General features: G+C 32.7%; 2 protein-coding genes across 3 annotated transcripts in view; one reads left to right on the top strand and one right to left on the bottom strand.

Moving 5' to 3' along the window:
- The window catches only part of LOC145998781 (prostatic acid phosphatase-like), a 28,571-nt gene extending 15,664 nt beyond the window's left edge, over positions 1-12,907 (top strand). The window contains exons 5-8 of the mRNA XM_083135368.1: positions 2,200-2,323; positions 3,716-3,927; positions 4,425-4,611; positions 5,112-12,907. Coding sequence (XP_082991494.1) covers positions 2,200-2,323; positions 3,716-3,927; positions 4,425-4,611; positions 5,112-5,245 — 657 coding nt within the window. The 3' untranslated portion in view covers positions 5,246-12,907. The remainder of the gene's footprint in view (positions 1-2,199; positions 2,324-3,715; positions 3,928-4,424; positions 4,612-5,111) is intronic.
- A 1,927-nt stretch (positions 12,908-14,834) lies between these two features.
- The window catches only part of Mvl (solute carrier family member malvolio), a 132,650-nt gene continuing 127,137 nt past the window's right edge, over positions 14,835-20,347 (bottom strand). For both annotated transcript variants that reach the window (XM_083135366.1, XM_083135365.1), the window contains one exon: positions 14,835-19,715. In XM_083135366.1, the coding sequence (XP_082991492.1) occupies positions 19,664-19,715 (52 nt within the window). In that variant the 3' untranslated portion in view covers positions 14,835-19,663. The remainder of the gene's footprint in view (positions 19,716-20,347) is intronic.

The raw sequence follows: 20,347 nt of genomic DNA, 5'->3' as shown, positions 1-20,347 counted from the left end.
AGATAAGTAGCGTCAGCATTAGAGTGCTGCATGGGACAACTTTCACTCACTCAAACTCGTTCAAGTCTCGCACGCTCAAGCATCCTGCGATCATAGTGGAATGATTGACAATGTCCCTTATTTCAGAACCTAATAAGTGGCACTGTCTACGTAAAACCCATACATGGAAGGAAACCACTCTATGCAATTACAATTCTAAGTAATAATTCCATATATTATTATGTAAGACTCAAATACAATACGTGTGTAAGTATGCAATATCCACAGACCGAAATGAATCCAATGCCAACAGACCTGCCTAAGCAATTACAAATATCGTATCACAGTGCAACAAGCATGTGTACATCATTGTTCACTTACCGAAAAGGATAATCATATTCTGCAAAATAATAAAATGCAGTTATGACATTCAATCGAACATCATTTTAATGTGACAATAATCGTAGGAACATAAAATGTCAGTCTAGGTAGGTTCAGCCCATAAGTGTCTATTTGATTTTCACATATCTCGGTAAGATATGCAAAACAACATTTTAACATGTGGCCCACAACCACAGACAAATGACGGAAATATGTGTACTAATAGAGTTTGAGTGAATTGCACTCATTCAAGCATTTTTCGCTTCAGTGGAAGACTTACCAATTCTGTATGCATCTAGCATTGCCCGTGTGAACTATTTGCTGCTCAAGAGAAACATGCTCATTGCAGCACTCTTAGTCAGCATCATAGGCGTAGCTACGGGGTGTGCCGGGTGTGCCTGGGCATACCCTAATGGGCTGCTTTATCAAAGACAATTAATGACAGATATTTCAATAAGAGAGAAAATAAGCGGCAGTTTGTAAGAAGTTGAAAATATCATTACTTGGTACAAACGTGTGCATTATCGCTGATGAAACGAGTGTCTGCAGTTTTTTTTTTTATTTTTTGATGTCATTAGAGAAAGAAGATATTTACTGCATTCTACTCTGTACTGCAGCACCTTCTTCTATATCTGTCACAAGCTGAACGTGTGAGAGAGCTTTCTCCAAGCTTACCCAAGTTAGAACTAAATTAAGAGCAACTCAGAAGCAGGATAGATTGGAAGCCCTGCTCGTGCTATGTGTGGAACAGGAAAAGCTTTGTCTGTTGATGTAAATGAAGTTATTGATGAGTTTAAGAACATTGTACCTTTTGACAGACGTCTCTTGTTATAGATGACGTGTATTTTGATGTATTTGTTTGTAACATTTATGAACATTTTGTGTGTGTAATTTCTATGCAATTTGATTTTTTGTACTAAATATATTAAGAAATTTTCAACACTGTCATTTAGTGAATTTATATTCCTTTACAAACATCAGTGCAGTTAAAGAGCCAAATAAATGATTGTGTTGTAAAATATGCTATTAAAAAGTTACAAGACCTCATTTTTTTCTTTGTGCACACCCAAATATAAAGTTCTAGCTACGCCTATGGTCAGCATATATAACAAATAATGACTAGAGGTTGGTTGGAAGTAAGGAATAAAATGATCAGTCACTTTATGACTTTTCAACCATGGTGTGTTGTTTGAGGAATAATGTAACCAACTAAGCTACTGACATAGCATGCATGGAATGTCCAAAAGATGAAATGAAAGCAATGATAATTTCAAATCAGTAATTCCCAATTCCTCTCTATGTGAAAATGACTTCAAATGGCAAAAAAAAAAGTAACTGTAGAATTGGATAGGCTGGAATTGTAAGCTATTGGTAGCCAAATTTAGGAAAAAATATCGAAATTTAGAACTAGTAATAGACAAATATGATTGTTCTTGTATGTACGTGTTGCCCTTCATCAGACATTTATTCTTGTTTGATTAATGTTACAACAATAGTAAATTTAACAAAAATAAAAAAGAAGCAATTATGCCATGAATCATGCCCCAATAATGTTACATTGTTGAAACATAACAACTGTGATGCAAGCAATTTTTGTAAAAATATTATTTTAAATTAAGATCTATAAATTTTTAATCATGGATCCCAAATATTTATGTGCTTGAAAGAAGTGTAAATTACGAGAGAAATCTTTAACAGGTAAATATGTTTTGCTTTTACTGATGGTCAGTATTTAGTGAAGCAATGTGAACAGCATTAATAGCTATCTTTTAAATTCTAAATGTGATTTGCAATTATTTTAGTAAATTATGCCACATTCAGAAAATTATTTAATTTCAGCAACTTTATAACTTTACACTGCCTGAATGGACACACTCGGTGTTTCCGGATAAGATGAATCCTCTTGCTGCCCTTAGCTTTGCTCTTCCTGCTTTCACAAAAGAGATGCAAAGGCTGAAAGGAGGTAAGAGAGATTGTTCTTCATTTGGTATTTCTTCTTAATTGTGCGCACTGCTTATTGTGTAAATAGGCTTTTATTTTTGGAAATGCCGACTTTTCAATACACAGTTAGAGTATTTTTATTAAGATCCATATCTCACACTTGCTAAAAGTAGCAATGCTTGCCAACTTCCATGGGAAAGTGGTTAGCACAGCATGCTACGATGACAATGGTCCCGATTTCGAATCACTGCTTGGGCATGGGTGTCTTTGTGAGTGTCCCTTTATCAATATCATTATTATTGCAATTAGCCAAAAGTGGCATAAAAGCAAAGTAAAATAAATTAAATCATTAGTGATAGTATGATGAAATAAATGAAGAAGCATTCGCAAAGAACGCCCATGGTCAGGCTGGGATTTGAACCTGAGATCCCTGGCTAGTAAAGTTACTGATAATTTTCCTGATCTGATATTTGTATAAATAGTCTATAATGTACTGCAAATTCTGTCATTTTGTTATTATTTTTATGCATATAAAAGTATAATTCGTACATTCCTGCTCTGTGTAATTACACTGTTTCTTTTCAGTCAAAATCTATTTCAGCCATCTGGTTACATACATTGTGCAGGAGTGAAGATATTACCCAGATTCTTCGTGGAAGAGTTTCAATTTAAATTGAATATGTAGAATATTTTTTTATTGACAGTTTATATTGATACTTTCTATTTATATGAGGAAAAAATTGCACTGGAGTTTCTCATTGTGCCAGAACAGTTTATTAACACAGTAATTGTTCACATATACGAGGATGATTCAAATGAAAACCTTAAAAGTGGAATAAAAAATTGTAGGACACACTGTATACAGCTCAAATTTACATGAGGTATCAACTATTATTTACAAAACGACTTCAAAGCTCCAACACTAATCAAGTGAACTTCAAAATGCCATATTTGTCATTTTAAAGATGGTGTCTTTTATACACACTTGCACCTGTGAAGAGGAGTGGTTTCTTGCCCTCTGTCAGCCTAAAACTTACAGAAATTTCTCTACAAATGAAAATTCAACATCATTCTGCATGCATACCACACTAGCAAGTTCACTAATGGAGGAGAAAGTTCGACAGTGGCTTCAGTTTGCAGGCAGATGGGTGGAAAGGCCTTTGCATGTGTGATTGCATGTGGACCCCAAAGACTTATTCTTTTTATGGTACGAAAGCAGTAACTCAAAAGTTGAATATAAATGTAGATCAGTAATAGGTCTGTGCTAAAATGCAGCAAACTTGTGTAGCCCTACATACAGAAATCTACTAGATAAACAAAAACGAATTAAGGTTTTCATTTGAATCACCCTCGTATTTGTTATAGACAAATGTTGGCATAATGCATGCTTTAACTAATTTTCTGTTATTTCCAGGTCCTTTGTTAGGCGAAATAGTGAGAGATTTTAAATTGAAGAGAAAGCATTCCTTAACTCCGAATAGAAAAATGTTTATGTATTCAGGACACGATACAACAATAGCGAACGTTTTGATGACTTTAGGTGTATTTGATATTCAGAGACCACCATATTCATCGTTGATACTTATTGAACTCCATAAAAACCAGCAGGGTGATTACCTAGTTACAGTAAGTATACTTTGTATGTTTCATCAATTTATAATACTAACACAAATACAGTGATAGATAAAAATAATATTTTTATTAAATAAATACAGTGGAACCTCAATTTGACGTTTTTCAGGGGATCAAGCTGAAAAAACTTAAAATGCGGGAAAATGTAAAATCGAGAAAACATTTATGGCATTTTGCTCTATTGGAACGGTGAATATTGAATGTATAATGCGGGAAAATGTAAAACCGAGGAACGTAAAATCGGGGTTCCATTGTATATCAATTGTTAATTTTCGCCTATTGACATTTCTGATACAATTTTTTTTTTACATCACATCCTGCAAACAATCATCCTACACCCTATCACATGATTGCTTGTGTAACAATATTGTCCATCTGTTCATGTCAATTAGTTTTTCTCAGACAAATATCACTCTGAGGGCATGTAAGTTGCTATTATAAGTATAGGACAATACCTATTTTATATTGTCATCTGCTTTTGTCTTTTTCAGGTATTATTTAGGAATGAGACTGAAAGGGACCCATACTTTTTTACCATACCAGGGTGCATGTCGTATTGTTCCCTTGATAGGTTTATAGATCTTACTCGGCCTGTGATACCCGACAACTGGGATAAAGAATGCAAAGTTCAAGCATCAGATGATGGAAATTTTTCTTCATTGGATGTTACATATATAGGTAAGATATTTTTTCATTATATTTTTGCATGCTTTCCTGATAGCCTAGTGGTAACATCATCTCCTTTTAATCAAGCGGTCCCAGTTTCGATACCTGGTGGAGGCATAATGGTGATTCGGATCCCACTTTAACTGTAGCTCTAATCCCAGTTACCCTGTCTAGACTTAAAACCAAAACTCATCTCCATTCTCATTGAGTATTATTGTTTCCCTGTTTGAACATTTCTTATTTTAAAAGCATATACACATGCAGTCATAGGCATGCACAATGGGGGGAGGGCATGGGGGCAAGAAAAACACTAACGCGTAATAGGATTGAAAGGTGAGGTAACAGAATAAAAACCCTGCCATGTGTAAAGGCGTATGTCAAATTTAAGAAACTCACCGGTACAGTGTCCAGAAAGAATGTGCTAACGTAATTAAAATCATAATTTTATGACTAAGAATATGTTTTGTTGTGTATTAGTGCCGCTCGTATTCACAACAGCTTTTTTTTTCCAGTGATTATAATAGCAACAGCAGCAGTTGGATTTGTGCTTCTAGTGTCCTTAATTCTTGGACTCATGTACTGGAAAAGCCAAAGGAATTCGGATTATTGGTATTTTAAGCTACAAACTGAGAGTCCAGAATCTTAGCTTGTTACTAATTCTACGTTTATGCTTTAATATATTGTGACAACTTTTTAAAAAACAGGAAAATCTTTCATACTCTCAAAAGTAGAATATCTACTCCATACAATATTTAGTGATGTTTCTAGCAGTTCATTCAGGAGCAGACTGCCAGGCAATATCAAAGGATTCAATAGTTCAAGGGAAGTTGTATCCGACTCACATTCCAGGATCTTTTCTTTTGTATATCCATAAAGACAGGTACATTCATGAAGTTTTGACAACGTGACATTTGTTTCGTGGTGTGCACAGTGGACGTTCAGTTGCACATTTTTTAAAATGATAATGGTTGGGTTAATGTTAGCATTTATATAATATTTTTTGTAGTGTATCCATTATCATGAACAGTTTGCCCATGCATCCGTAATAAAATCTATCCAGGGATGCATTATAGTTTGTGCTGTTGTCATAGTCTAAAATGTTGTTGCTCTGTTAGATTGATTCTCTTTGCCAATATCTTAATACATTATTACATGTGAAACTCTACCTAATAAGATAGGCATGCAATATAATTTTAATGAAGCATGCTGTAATTTACAGTATAAAAAGCATTTGGAAAGTTAACTCCATAATGTAAGTTGTGCACAAGGGAAGATTAGTCAAATATATTTTTTTTAAATGATAACTGAATGATTGAGTTAATACTAGGATTTATATAATATTTTTTGTACTGTAATTTTTTGTCATCAACAGTTTACCCTACATCCTTAATGAAATGTATCCAATGATGCATTATGTTTTGTGCTGTTGTCCTAGTCTAAACTATATTTTTTCCTATCGTAGAGAGATTCTCTTTGCCAAGACATTATTATTATATTAAGACATTGTCATATGTGAAATTCTACCTAAAATGAAGCATGCTGTACTTTATAATATGAGAAGCATTTGGAAAATTAACTGCATAAGACACAATGAATTAATACATTTTGCACATTTTATTCAGTTGACCTGAATTCATCCAGATCATGTTTGTTGTGATAAGAAGTGCTTGTTTTGTATGAAAATAATAATTAGTGAAAAATGTGTGTACATTGAAAAATGCAATTATGTTGGTTTGTCTTTGCTAAGGTAATGAGTGCTTTTTACTGGTCAGTAATTTCTGTATTAAATTGTAATACTAAGAAATGTGACTTTTTTGTGTTAATTGTAGGAAAATTCTTCCAGTGGGTGTGTGGATACTTAATAACTATGCATCCCAGTATATTCAATAAACATCACAACTGAGGTATCATAGTTCTTTGTCAGTTTATTTTATGCATTTACGCTCTCTCTAAGTTAGACTAAGTACATTCGTGATTTACACGTATGTGTAAAAATTTTCAAAATAAATGCTCCGTGGTTGTTTGCACAGGTTGTTACTATTAAAGTGAAACTTTTAAAATATGTTTTGTTCTGCGGAATGCATTCAACCATGCAAGAGGTTGTGATTCAGAATGCAGTTTTTTAAGTAAACCAATAGTTTATCCATGGGGAGGGAAAAAGGGTTAATATCTATTCTTAACTTCTATTTAAAATATTGGTTCTGGATTTTTTTGCCTTCTTTTATAAATTTGTAAGTATTATTGGAAGAAGTAAACTAGCTGCATTGAAATAGTGGCTTTATATTTAGATTTAGGGGCTCGTGTGTAGCTAAATGGTTGACACTTTCACCTTTGGTGTAAGCAGTCCTAGGTTTGATTTCCAGTGGGAGCCACCAAACTTTTGGTGTCGACTAGAGCTGAACCGTACCGATACTGATGTATCGATATCAGAAAGTATCGTTTGGAATTTATTTACTGATATTTACATACATTTTCGTATTTCACGTGGTCCGCAAAAATGTGCCGCAACATTTTCATGTAATCTAATTATCCCAAAAGTTGTGTAAAATTCGAACTTTCCTTTTTATCTGCACCAGTATTGTGTGAAAACCTTACTTATATTCACCCACTAATCTGAATCAGTGTTTCAAACAGCTTTTAATTGTTACAATTTTCAAGTATCAGTGGGAAGTGGTAAGAGTATCGGCATTGGTGTGGGTATCGGTTCATTGGTATCGTCACAAGGACAATTGGGTAGCTACTTGACAAAGAAATAATAGCGGCTCTGGTTTTGAAAGCCAGAAGACAGGAGTGATGGGACTCGATGCACTGACCAACCATCACCCAATGAAAAAGTTGCTCTGTCTGGCCCTTAAGCGGGCCATCCATTTGCAAGGAAGCATGCGTAATTTTCTCTCTTTCAAGGTTGTTGACCCTCGTGCCAGGCATGAGAACGGTTTATTGCTGTCCCAACCAGATGTGAAAGTGGAAGGGGGGTTGCGAGTGGGATCAAGTTCCAAGATTCTTTCAGTTTTCCACAAGATTCTGGCATTCCAAACATTTTGGAGTTTTACACCAGTCTGACCCAAGTATTGCATGTGCAAAGCTTGCTTGGCTGTTGTTCTGGTGTTTGGTTGAGGCGGTTCGCGGGATTTTCTTCCGGACAACTTTCAGAAGGAATATAAAACAGTCATCAACTCAACACAATCAGGCGCTGTAGCTTATGATATTTACAAGCCCACCTCCTCTCTCGTATTTTCACATATATTACAAATATACCACATATATTACTGTGGTGGGATGCCGAAACCCATAGGTGTAACTTGATAGAGCAAGGCACAAGGGAGGACACTTCCTCGCCCCACAAAATTTCATGTTTATTAAAGTGTACGATGGTAGAAGAATTTAAAAAAAGAAAAAGAAAATTTGAACCTAATGTTCATATTCTCCTCCCCTCCCCCCCCCTTTCCCAAAGCTAGGTCCCAAGTTACAGCGGTGCCGGAACCTAGAGGGGAAATTATGTTGATCTGATGAAATGGATGAGCGATAAGTAATCAGCATGCACTTCATCCGATATTTGAACCCAGGATTTCAGATTGAAAAAATTTATATATGGTGTTATGAAGCTCGTTATACTCTGCTACTCCATGCAAATTTCCATACCTAATACAGGATTCGAACCCAATATTAGTAATATCGCAAGACACTAGTTTGCTCATGAAGAGTGCCTATTTGTAACATGATTATAACAGGCCTAGTAAAATGTGAATGCGAAAGTGATGAACACATTTTCAAATACTCTGTTCTCAGAACAGAATAAATTGTATGGCATGTTTACGAGATTATTTGTCCAATTTTTGTGGCACAATGATGTACGATTAATTAAATTATCATATTATATATTATTATTATTATATTACTATATATGTATTATTATTATTCTGAGACACTTAGTTCGAACCCCTTGCCCAAAATATATTTCTAGACACGTTCCTGCAAGCTTTGTCCATGTGTAAACAGTTTCTGTAATTTTCTCTGTTGTTCAGTTTTAAACTCATTCATTTGTTAATGAAGAAAAACCTACGAAAATAACATTGTCGATTTTTCAGATTTTTGCAAGAATTTGTACTGTGTCCTTGCAGCAGGTACCAGAAATCTGCAGTCTGTAACATTTGGTAATTTTGGTTTATAACCAATTATATAAATCTACCAGAGTCCCGATTTAGTCGGGACAGTCCATTTTTTTTAAATCCCTGATCCAACAATTTTTCATTAAACATTTATATTCTAAAATATATTATTATTATTATTGTGAGACACTTGGTTCGGACCCCTCCCCCTAAATATATTTCTATAGATACATACCTAAGCTTTGTCCATGTGTAAACAGTTCCTATAATTTTCTCTGTCTTTCAGTTTTAAAGTCATTTAGCAAATTCGTATGCCAGTATGTACAATTCTCATCACCAAAAAGCAGAAGCTGTAGCTTCTTTTTTTTTTTAAAAAAAAAAAAAGGGCACTATCTAAAATAACATCAAAACTAGTAGAGGAGCCAGGTCTTGCCGCGAGAAATTGACAGAATTCAATGGATGGGCAAAGCCAAGAAAACGCACTGAAAAATGGGTGGCATTGATTTTTCAGCTGCAAGTGTGCAACTATTTGTCTCCAGCTTTTGTTAATCGCAGGGTTTTGCCAATGGGCTTGGAGCATTTCCCTGTTGTTTTCTTTGTAAATGGATGGCCCACTTTAGGGGGCTGTTCTACCATTTCTAGCTAGTCCCCTACCTGATGATTGATGTTGCACTGTATTTGGTAAACCTCATTTAATATCACTACATTCAACATTATACACAGTAATATTGATTATGAACATGTACAGAGATAAACTATGGTTTGATTAAAATTGAATATACAGGGTGGAGCAATGAACTGGGCAATTTTTCAACACTGGATAGACCTAGTTGTGCGTTAAAGGCAATACGTGACTACCACCGTCTTGTAGCCCCTGCTTTACCATTCAGTTATGATGGAGTCGTCATGAAACAGGGCACAGTGTACATTCGCTGTAGAAGTGTATTACAAAACAATGGTAGTTATATGTGTAGAATTAAATGGAAGTCATAGTGTTATTTTCAAATAAATCAATCAAAATGTAAGTATTGTCTTTTCTGTTGTTATTTCTTCTTCAATAAATAAAGTAGATCATTTTGTCTTAATTATGTATTATGCATTATTTTGTCTTTAAGTGTGGAGTATTTCAAATTGCCAGATTCATTGCCGCACCCTGTATGCCACAAAAACCAATAAAGTAATGTAAACATTCCTCATGTTATTTATTCACGATGAAAATGTTTTGAAATTAGGCTTGCTGTTGTATTTGTGTATAATACATACCAGATACATTATTTTCCCTGAATAATTATGGTAGATTTTGCATGGTTTTGGAATGACAATAAACTTGTCAATGTTGTACTTGACAGAATAAAAGGGTAGCCTGTTGTACGAGAATCTTTTGTGGTTAATGACCAAATATTGTTTTAAATTATAATAATGAAATGGAATACAAATTCATGTTTGATATTTGTTGCTGAAGAAACTTTCACAGCATGCTAGTGATCATCAGTTCTTTTCTTGAAGTAGCAAGCATTACATACAGTGTTAATATTTTTGTACATAATTTGTAAATCAAAATTTGTTTGTGTAATATGTATATATTGTTCAGAAATAGTTCATTTATAAAATGACTCTGATGCTATCTGTAATACAAGAACTGTAACAATGTGTAGCATTTGGAACATTAAAGCAAGATGTGAAAATGCTAACTTTTCTGATATTGTAAATGATGCATATTTTAATTGCATGTTTCTTTCTTTTTTTTCCCTTTTTGTGCAGTGTACCCCAAGTAAATTCCGAAAATGTAGAAATTATATAATTTATATTTGTGATGGACTATATAAAAGTTTTGCCAATACTGATAGGAAATTTTTAAAATAACTAGATATTCATATTTAGTTTTTAATGGAAATATGAAATAACACTTAGTAATGTTCATTTTTCATGTTTTTGGAAAGTGTGGGGTCCATTTTTATACCATGTTTTGTCAGGAAATGATGTGACATAAACTGCAAAATGCAAAATTTAGAGTTTATTGATGCAACACTTTTGAAGTCTGAATTATCATATGAGATATGAAATCACGAAAATTTATTAATTGTACTGTAAATATTTGAGAAGCAAAAAATATACTCAGTTACACTGGAATAAACTTACCGTATTTGCTGGTGTATAAGACACACTCCTTTTTTTTTGTACACATTTTTGAGGAAAAAGCTTTATCACTGAATTTATAATTAATTTACAGTATTTCAAATGTAAATATATACAGATCTACTGTAAACAAATGAATTACCTAATCTGAATGTGAAAGGACACATTTTAATCTTCTTAGTCACACACAGCAAGGAAGCAAGAAAGAAATCATTTAACTCATAAGACAGAAAATTTTCAGAAATGAAGGTACAGTAATTTAAAAAACTGAGTATCGGCATATAAGACCTATTTTTAAAGGAAAAAAGTGCCTCTTATACGCTGGCAAATATGGTAATACTCTGGTAACTACATAAATGTGCTATTAGAAGGGAAATATTTTTGTGCAATAAGTAGGGACCTCTATTTTTCTGTTATGTTTTTCCAAAATTTGTGCTTTTTTTCTGTTATCCCAGATTCGTGTTTTTATTTTAGCTTTTTTGTCAAATATATTTCAAATTATATCTTCATTGTGCTTTTAAACTAGTTTTTTAAATTGTAGGTCACATGGATTGTGCCTGTTTTGAGAGATTCATACATAACCTTACTTTGCAGTAGAACGATATAAATGTGGGAGATATCGTATTTTCTGATTAAATACGTATTCTCAAATATATTTGAAAATACAAAACTTCTTGTACTTAATGTTTAGTTAAGTATCTATTTTTTCCGAACGACGTTTCGGGAAACTACTGTTGTTTCCTTCCTCAGGTTCTTTTTTTAGGCTATCTGAAATACTCCATAGCCACGTCAAATCTCTTCAAAAGCCAGGAAAAAAGGATACGATATGACTTTGGTGAAGGAAGAATACGTATTAATCTGAAAAAGTGAGTAATTCGCACAATTATAAGTTATGAATTTGTATTTTCTTTTAATTGAAACTTGTAATTCTTTTTTTCAGGAGTAAATGCTTGCAAATGTCATTGATTCCAAATGCTAAAGTGCTGAAATGTTCATGAAAATTGCCTTACAGATGTCTTATTAACATTGGTATTATTTGAATAAATTCAGTGATCAAGCTTAAAATTAATTGACGGTAAGAGGAATGTTTTATTTATTAGAGCATTTTAAAATTTTACAAGTAGCTTGTGTTGCAGTCTTAGAATATGAATGATTTACTATATTGCAGGGATACGATGCGACAGATTATCAGCTGGTGTATCTATAAATAGCCTATAATTTATTACACAATTCTGCCACTTTGGTGCAATTTTTTTATGGATGTAAACATATAATCCATATGCCCAATTTTGTAAAGTAAATGTCTAAATATGGAGGTCCTTTTTAAACAAACACTCATGGCAATTAGTCTATTACATTCATTAAGAATGTTAATGAACCATTCATATGCAACATGGAACATTTGCAATTTTATATCAGATTGGCAGAATATCAGCATCTTTATTAGTATATCACAATAAGACAAATTTCCATGTCGGTTCATCCCTATTTATAAATTGTAAGGGTATTCTAAATGTGTTTTGAAAGGTATATTCCAAACCAGAAAATATTTTTTCTAATCATTTTGAAAACAAAAATTCGATGTTTTGTATTTTCAAATTATGCGATATTGCCGATTTGTAAAATTAAGGCTTAACGAGTGATTAAGCTTGCAGCCCTGGAATTTCGCACCAACACTCGAACCAGTTGAGCTACCATACTCCTATATTGTTAGATCAGGGTGGCTACTCACTGAGAATTCTTTGAATTCTGCTCTGAGAATTTTGCATGAATTTTTCTCCGTAGACGTGAAAAATTGCAGCTTTTATTTTTTCACAGTTTAGCTTTGATTTTTATCGAGGAAGAAAAAGAAAACTGTGTGAAATATAAGATGGAATTCTCTCAATCAGTTTACTTAGATTGTTCTGCAAAGGACACTAACAACCTGACAGGCGGAAGATTATTGCAAGGTATCTTGAATAAATACATTTGAGTTTGAAATTCTAGTACAATTAAACATTTTTCGTACATTAGTGTATCCCGTAACATTTGTGACTTGTGTTTGTAGATGTATTTCGAGTCTGAGTATGTGAAAAAGCAAAATGTAAACTCCACGTATTAAATTAAATATTTTAAATATATATACTGTTTAAGTGAATTAGAATTAGAATTTTGATACATTGGGCTCTTTTGTTGTGTGTATGTGCGTGTTGAGAGGCTGCAATATGTAAGGTCAAAATAGAGAAAACATTTCCTTGAACCCTGAATTTTTGGAAAGTTCGACGTGAAAACCAGGAATTGTACTTGAATGTTATCATGGTCTTAGAGTGGTCACCCTGTAGATACTCTGCAAGAAAAAAAGTATGCCCTTTGTATTAAAAAATGTATTTTCCAAAAACATGCAATTACACACAATTTTGTGTTTTTTGGCATCTTCGTGCAGCAGTTGCCAAATTTAACTGGGTAGCATTAGAAAAAACAGAGGTTCAGTGCCAACTGTTTTAATATTTGAGAAAGACAAGTGATTGGTTAATCTTTGGAATGGGACCGATTAATCACTACTCTATTGGTATTGGCCGATATAGGCATATCAGTTTATTGGTAAAATTACCGATTATTTTACTGATCCGATATATCGATAAATATCTGATAATTTAGAGCAAACTTCTGCCATTTTGTTGTAATTTTTATGGATAATCTCCATGCCCTACTTTCTAAAAATGTAAATGTCAAAATATGAAAAAAAAATTTCACTGCAGTCACCTCGAAACACACATTTATTAAGGAGGTCAATGAAAACTTCAGGTTCTTCAAGGACCTTTCTAATTTTATATCGGATCGGTTATCGGTATCGGTAAATTTTATATCGTTACTTTATTGGTATCGGCCAAAATTTCATATTGGCCCATCCCTAGTTAATCTTGAACTGTTGCAATGGAATTCTTATAGCTTAAGTGTCATTATTTTGAAATTTGAACAAAGTGAGATAGTTGTATTTTTGTTTCGCTTATTTTTTTATATGTTGAAGTAGATAATGAGAAATTAATATTGTGCAATCTTGAGACCCTGAAAAACTTTTCTCTCCACTGTAGAAAAGGTTGAAGTTTTCATGAAAAGTGAAACATGAGTAAGTTTAGAGTGCTGTATCTTTGGTAAATTATCACACTTCCTCCCCTATCAGAAAGTGGAACAGCCCTTTCTCCTCCCTTTCTTTGTTCCAAATGGAATAATCCATGTCTTGTCAAGTTGTGGGACAGTTTTCATTTTTCTTTCTTGGATGGATAATGTAGTGGTAATGTTGCCTCCTTGTAATCAACGGGTCCTGGGTTTGATGAAAGGTTGAGGTACAATTTGTTTGGATCCCCTTTTAGACTTCAAGTCCCCAGTCCGGATTAGCCAAGCTGTGCCAATGCCCAGTGAACAAATCTTTGGCGTACTGTTGCTTAACCAAGATATTAAGAGCTGAAAACATGAAAATACTACATTTTGGACCCTCTTTGTTGCTGCATAACAATGTCCCATCAAAACAATTGAATGTATATAAGCAAACAGTCTTATATTAACAGTATATCAAAACAAAAGTTTGAGATGATGTTGCTTTCCAAAGATACAGCACTCCAAACTTACTCCCGTTTCACTTTTCATGAAAAATTGAGGGTATGACCTTGAATCTTTTCTACAGGGGAAGGACATTTTTTTCAGGGCCTCAAAATTGTACAATATTCATGTCTCATGACCTACTTCAACATACAAAAAAATTACGGTGATGAAAAAATACATCTATACAAATATCACTTTCTTGTACAAATTTCAAAATAATGGCTCAATATTTCCCAACAATTTAGCATGTCTAAAACATTAGATATTACTTGTTTTTGTGCAAATGTTAATAAACAATAATTCATTCATTAATAATTTAAAGTACAGCTGGCAGATTTTCATGGTAAGGTTGTGACATAATATGTTCCTTGTGATTGCTGAAATAGTAACAACCTTTCAAAAACATTCAATTTTCATCACCATTTTTATTTCAAAATAACAAGTATACAACTTCCTTTTCACCTGAAATGCAAAATACATAAATTGAAAGCACACATACCTTAGGTAAATTATAAACAACCTTGCACAGCCAAGTGTAATCTTGTCACACTATTACAATCATGTAAGATTTTATACAAAATCAAACCGACAATACAAAAATTTCTTACAACAGAATATGATAGAATTTTTTTATGTAAAGAGAAAGAGAATATAAATCTATTTAGGAAAAGCAAAGCCTTAGATATATGTACATGCATAAAATATGCCCAGTCAGGCAGACACCAATATATGTCTGATCCCTGATCACTTGCAAGAAAATATATAACGTGAATGGTTACAGATGTATTTTTGAATATGACTAAACATGAAGTTAATTACGTATATAGAAAATCTTTGTTCTACGACTGATCACAAACCACAAACTAGTCCAAATGACCATGAATAAAATTCTAATAACAATACATTTACATCCAGTTCCTTTTCATGTAAAGATGTAAACGTAAACCTTATGAAACCGATGATTGATTGAGCAATTATTTGAAACAGGACTGCCTATTAATGAAGAAATTAATAAAGGTAACTATGTCATTGTTAAATTCTCATTCTATTGTTTAGCTAACAATTTTCTCAAATGCACAATTTAGTAGGTTTTTAAGTCTCTTGCATTTCTAATTACATTTATGGGATATTATACTAATTTCCAGTTTTTGCTTAAAAATTTTAAAATTGCATCAGTTAATTTTCATGACATGTCCTTTGGAAAAATTATGATTTGCTACTCTTAAAGATGATTGAATGCTTTAAAAAACTACTAACTATGTAAATATATGAAGACTGATGTTACAAATTAATCATCCAGAAAATTGCACCTCATGGTGAGGAACTATATTTCAGATTTTGAAATATTTAGCAACACTGGTCAAATACAGATATAAGACTGCTAATACTGTTAGCTCATAGTCCAAAATCTTAATGACTTATTCACCTTTGCAATCAAGATGTGTGACTAAATGAGTGGTGATTTATATCTTTTAAAAACAAATGTTCGGAAAATAAGTAAAAGCACATGTATAATGAGTAAAAATATAACTGAATTGTATTTTTGAGAAAATTGCATTTCATTAATACCTGCAGAGAACAAAAAGCATGGTTTTATAGTTTGTATGAAGATATTTAACTGTATTTAATCAGTGTCTTAAAATATATGTGGTCCCATAAAAAACACATTAATACAGGCATTAAAAATGTACATAATACTATTCCATGAACAATTGTCTCCAGTTCTGCAAGTTGAACATTTTTTAACATAATTTTGCTTGTTAAGACTTTCCTTGCCCTGAGATAAGAAAAATACAAAAGTTTGTTGTTGACATGTCCACACATTATTTGTTGTTAAAAGACTAGAAAACATTTTTTTTAAAAAAATAGCACCACAATAACAGATCTATTAGGACATCTCGCCCTGAACAAATTCACTGTGGAGCAATTTTGAGTCTACAATGAAAAGCTCAACATGTTCCAACACGAGCACTTTTTGAAAGGATACAAGATTAAGACAAGGCCATGATCCCTCATTCCTTTAGTATTCAATATTGAAATTGATCTACTCAATGTGTTGTTATTCTTAAATATCTTGAAAATTTGAGAGTCTGAGTATTCGTGGTTGTAATTAAAAGCAGACACTCTGGGGACACAAAAGTTCTTTGAAGGTCAATGGAATCAGGTGGTTTTCAAATACAGATATAAAATTTCTGATAACTTATAGTTGCCACTATTATCTGGTATTCTAGATTGAAGTGATTTTTTCTAGTTGTTCCCAGATTGTCCTCACTACCTACAATTTCCACTGAACTATGAAGGATCCTCTGTATTTGTCATGGCTTTTTAGTTAAAAAAAAAAAAGGGAATAAAATGTATTTTCTCACTACCTGTAACAGTTAATGGATAGTGGTCTCATGTTTGGTTCAAGTGGTCCTAAATTTAAACCCAGTGGACAGTGGTATGCCTAAGGGAGGGTTGGTGGGTGTTATACCCTCCTCCCCTTGGCTTTAAACTGGAAAATATTGCAAAATGTAATGCAGACTACCAAAAAATAAGTCAATCCTCTCCAAAAATCTTGGAGACGCCACTGCCAGTGAGGGCTTTTTTTTTAAAGAAAAACTGTGGATCTACATGTTTAAGATGTATTCAACTCTAGAGTACACACTAATAATACTAATAAAATTGTAAAAGTAAAGTTATTCCTGTACCTTTAAGGCAGGGCTCCAAACTATGCTCTGGCTGCCTTTTATCCCCAGAGTACCCACTGATTACAGGCTGGGTGAACCCTAGAGCTGTTCTATGCAGTGTGTCCGATAAATTCCCATCTGAGAACAACCACCCCAGAAAATGAACCTCATACCAATTTGAATAATTTATTCTTAATCTTGTATTCTTTCAAAAGCACAATCACATTCTCTCCACTCAATAGCTGTACTTGAATAAAAAATACAGTGCCCTATGCTGTATTTTTTCATGTATTAATATCACTGGAATATTCTTAGTAAGTGACACTTAGAACTGTGTACTGTATAAAGGTACACACAGTTATTATTGCATGTATTCACAAGTAACAATCTAAAAAGCATTCACAATAATGTTAAATTCTTCCTCATTAAAACAATCACTACAATAACAAATAAATCCCTATTAAATTTTTACACAACCTGTCCTTCCCAAGTATTGAATTTTAATTTACCAAAATATAGAGGTATTTTTACATTATATACACTCAGTCATATTAGATAACAATAAAGTTTTTTTTTACCATTTTTATTTTATAGTTAAATTAAATGTATTGCACTCTTTCATTCTGTCATGTTGAATCATTCATACCACATTACATTTTTATAGAAGTGCTTACCAAGTTTCAGGACAATTTCACAATGCATACGTTCCTTTTTTTACTCTAAAATACTTCCAGGGCCATATGTTTAGCCAACTAATAACTGAAACTAGCACAATTTTGTTTCCACTGGCTATGTTTCAATATGTACACGAAGCTTTCATTGTGTTACAATAATTGTTCTTTAAAACAATGAAAGTTTTTACTTAATAATCAAATAATGCAATTCTAAGCGGTTACTTAAGCAAAACTTTAGTTTGCAAAAGAGTTAAGATGCAGTTTTAAAATCATAAGTTGATATTTCATAAATTTTAAAAAAGTCTTCAGGGATTTTAAAGTCTAAAAAACTACAGAAGATACAAAGGTTTATTTTTTATTTATTTTTTTAAATATGCTAATTGAAAGGTTTCTTTCTTAATTGTTTGAAATGGACATTGTTTGACTTATGTGTAAAAGCAATACTCGTGTAAAATTTTCTTGCCCTGATAAAAGTTTGTGTATAAGCTGAAACGTAACCAGTACAAAGAAATATCTTGCTTGTTTCTTTGGAATTTGGTAGAGGATAATACTTACGAACCAATGTCCAAAATGTAAAAAAAATCTACCCCATGCTAATTTCAGATAGACGCATATATATAATATAATAAAACATGGTTAGTAACAATGCAATTGTGTTCATATTCCATGCCATGATGATAGGCAACATTTATTTTACCTTGGAATTATTTGTACCCACTGTAATCATACTTACCTTGCAGTGGTACAGTCACAGTAACATGATACAATAAGTATATAATTAACAAAATATAATTATTTAAATTAATAGCACAAGCATGGTTGAATTATCTTCTTACACAATATATATTAATTGTGTGTGTCTTTTGTGAAAAATTACTTTATTAACTTACTGACTTCGGTGTGTCTGTCACAATTTACAGAAGACTGTTGGTGAATGGTGAGTCACTGAAATCGATGGTTATGGGGAGAACCAAATAAAAACCACTGATAAAAAAACTAAAACTGGTATGATGAACATGTGTAAAATAATTGAAGTTACGTGTGTGTTTAAAGTTATTGCCTTCCTGGCATTTCATTAACATATGACTTCAACTACTGAAAACTGAATTCAATACTTCAAATGAAAAGATTGGTTATCATCATTGTTAACCTTTACTCAAAAACCTTTGTTTCATTTCCAGCTTCCTTAGTCTAGTATATGTATCACCTTTAATTTTTAAAAATTGCACTTTGGAAGTAATCTGTGATTTAAATTTTCAAATAAATTCTTTCATAAAAATGAGAAACCTTGCATTGTGTTAACCAGACCAGGTTCATTGACTGTTTTCCTTTCATTTCCTTAATTAGGTTTGGTTAATGAAAGATACTTGTGCGCAGCATTCAAAACAAACAAAATAAAATACATCTTAGTATTTTCCCGTTTCATCGTGTTTTCACTTACCATTTTTTCCCCTATATCTGACATTTTATTACAATATAAAGAAATTCAATATAGAGATCAATGTGAGGAAAAAGCCATGTCCCCATATTTTAATGAATTGCATGTTCTTTGTCATATTTGACATTTAAAATCACCAGCACACAATGTGCACATTAAAGAAATAAAAGTTAATGATTGTGATGTGCAATATAAAGTCTGGTGGCTTTAATTAGTGCTTGTTGTGTTAGTAACACTAATGACTAGTCTGTGTAAACAAAATGTGTTACTTATCCTTTGTTCATGAAAACCAAAACCAACTATAGACATATTTGGTAAATCCAGTCTTGTATTTGTGTTTGCATTTCACTGCAAGACAACAGCAATAGGGCATTTCTATCATTTTAAATGTTTATAAATACTTTATGCCCCCTTACTTTTTTTACCACTCAAAATGGATTCAACGAAATTAGTATCTCTCTAGTTGATAGTTACAGGATTGTTTTCACTGAGGGTAAATGTAGATGCATCCCTGCAACAAAAAAAAGATAACTTCAGGCACAAAGAAAATAAAAAGTACACAAGTGCTTTATACACATGCTTGGGGCTTTTAGTTACATATACAGTCAGCACTATGGAAATTATACAGTACATTTTGGCCAATAGAAAATTTTTACCAATAGCAATTCAAAGAAAATACAGTGCATTGGACATTGTCTAGTGCTTGACACTCTTCCTTCATCTTCAGTGAACACATTTATTTTTGCAGGTGGTGGGGATCGAACCTACAACAAATCTGTGATTTTACAACAAATCCGGTGCACTAAGCAACTACTCCACAGCACCTGATTTTACGTTCAATCCTCACAATCCGAACAAAGCAAAATGTTATAAAATTCTCACCACTTTTACATTTTCTAACATGTTAAAGTTCTTCATCTTGGTTCCCTGAAAAATGTAAAATCATGTTTCCATGTATTTCATGAAGAAAAATCTTTGCAGTGACTGAACTTTTATATTACTGAAGGTTTCAACACAACTCGTGTGTCTTTTTCTAAGTGTGTAATAATATTGGAAAATTCTCTTGAGATCAGGGTGGAAAAATTGAGTAATAAAAGTTCAGTTACTGCAAGTAAGGTTTTGTTTGTTGTTTCGAATATCTCA

The sequence above is a fragment of the Lepisma saccharinum genome, chromosome 14 (genome assembly GCF_977018435.1).
Source record: "Lepisma saccharinum chromosome 14, izLepSacc3.1, whole genome shotgun sequence".
NCBI lineage: Eukaryota > Metazoa > Arthropoda > Insecta > Zygentoma > Lepismatidae > Lepisma > Lepisma saccharinum.
Note: the sequence above shows the minus strand (reverse complement) of the source record. Positions and strands in the feature narration are given on the sequence as shown.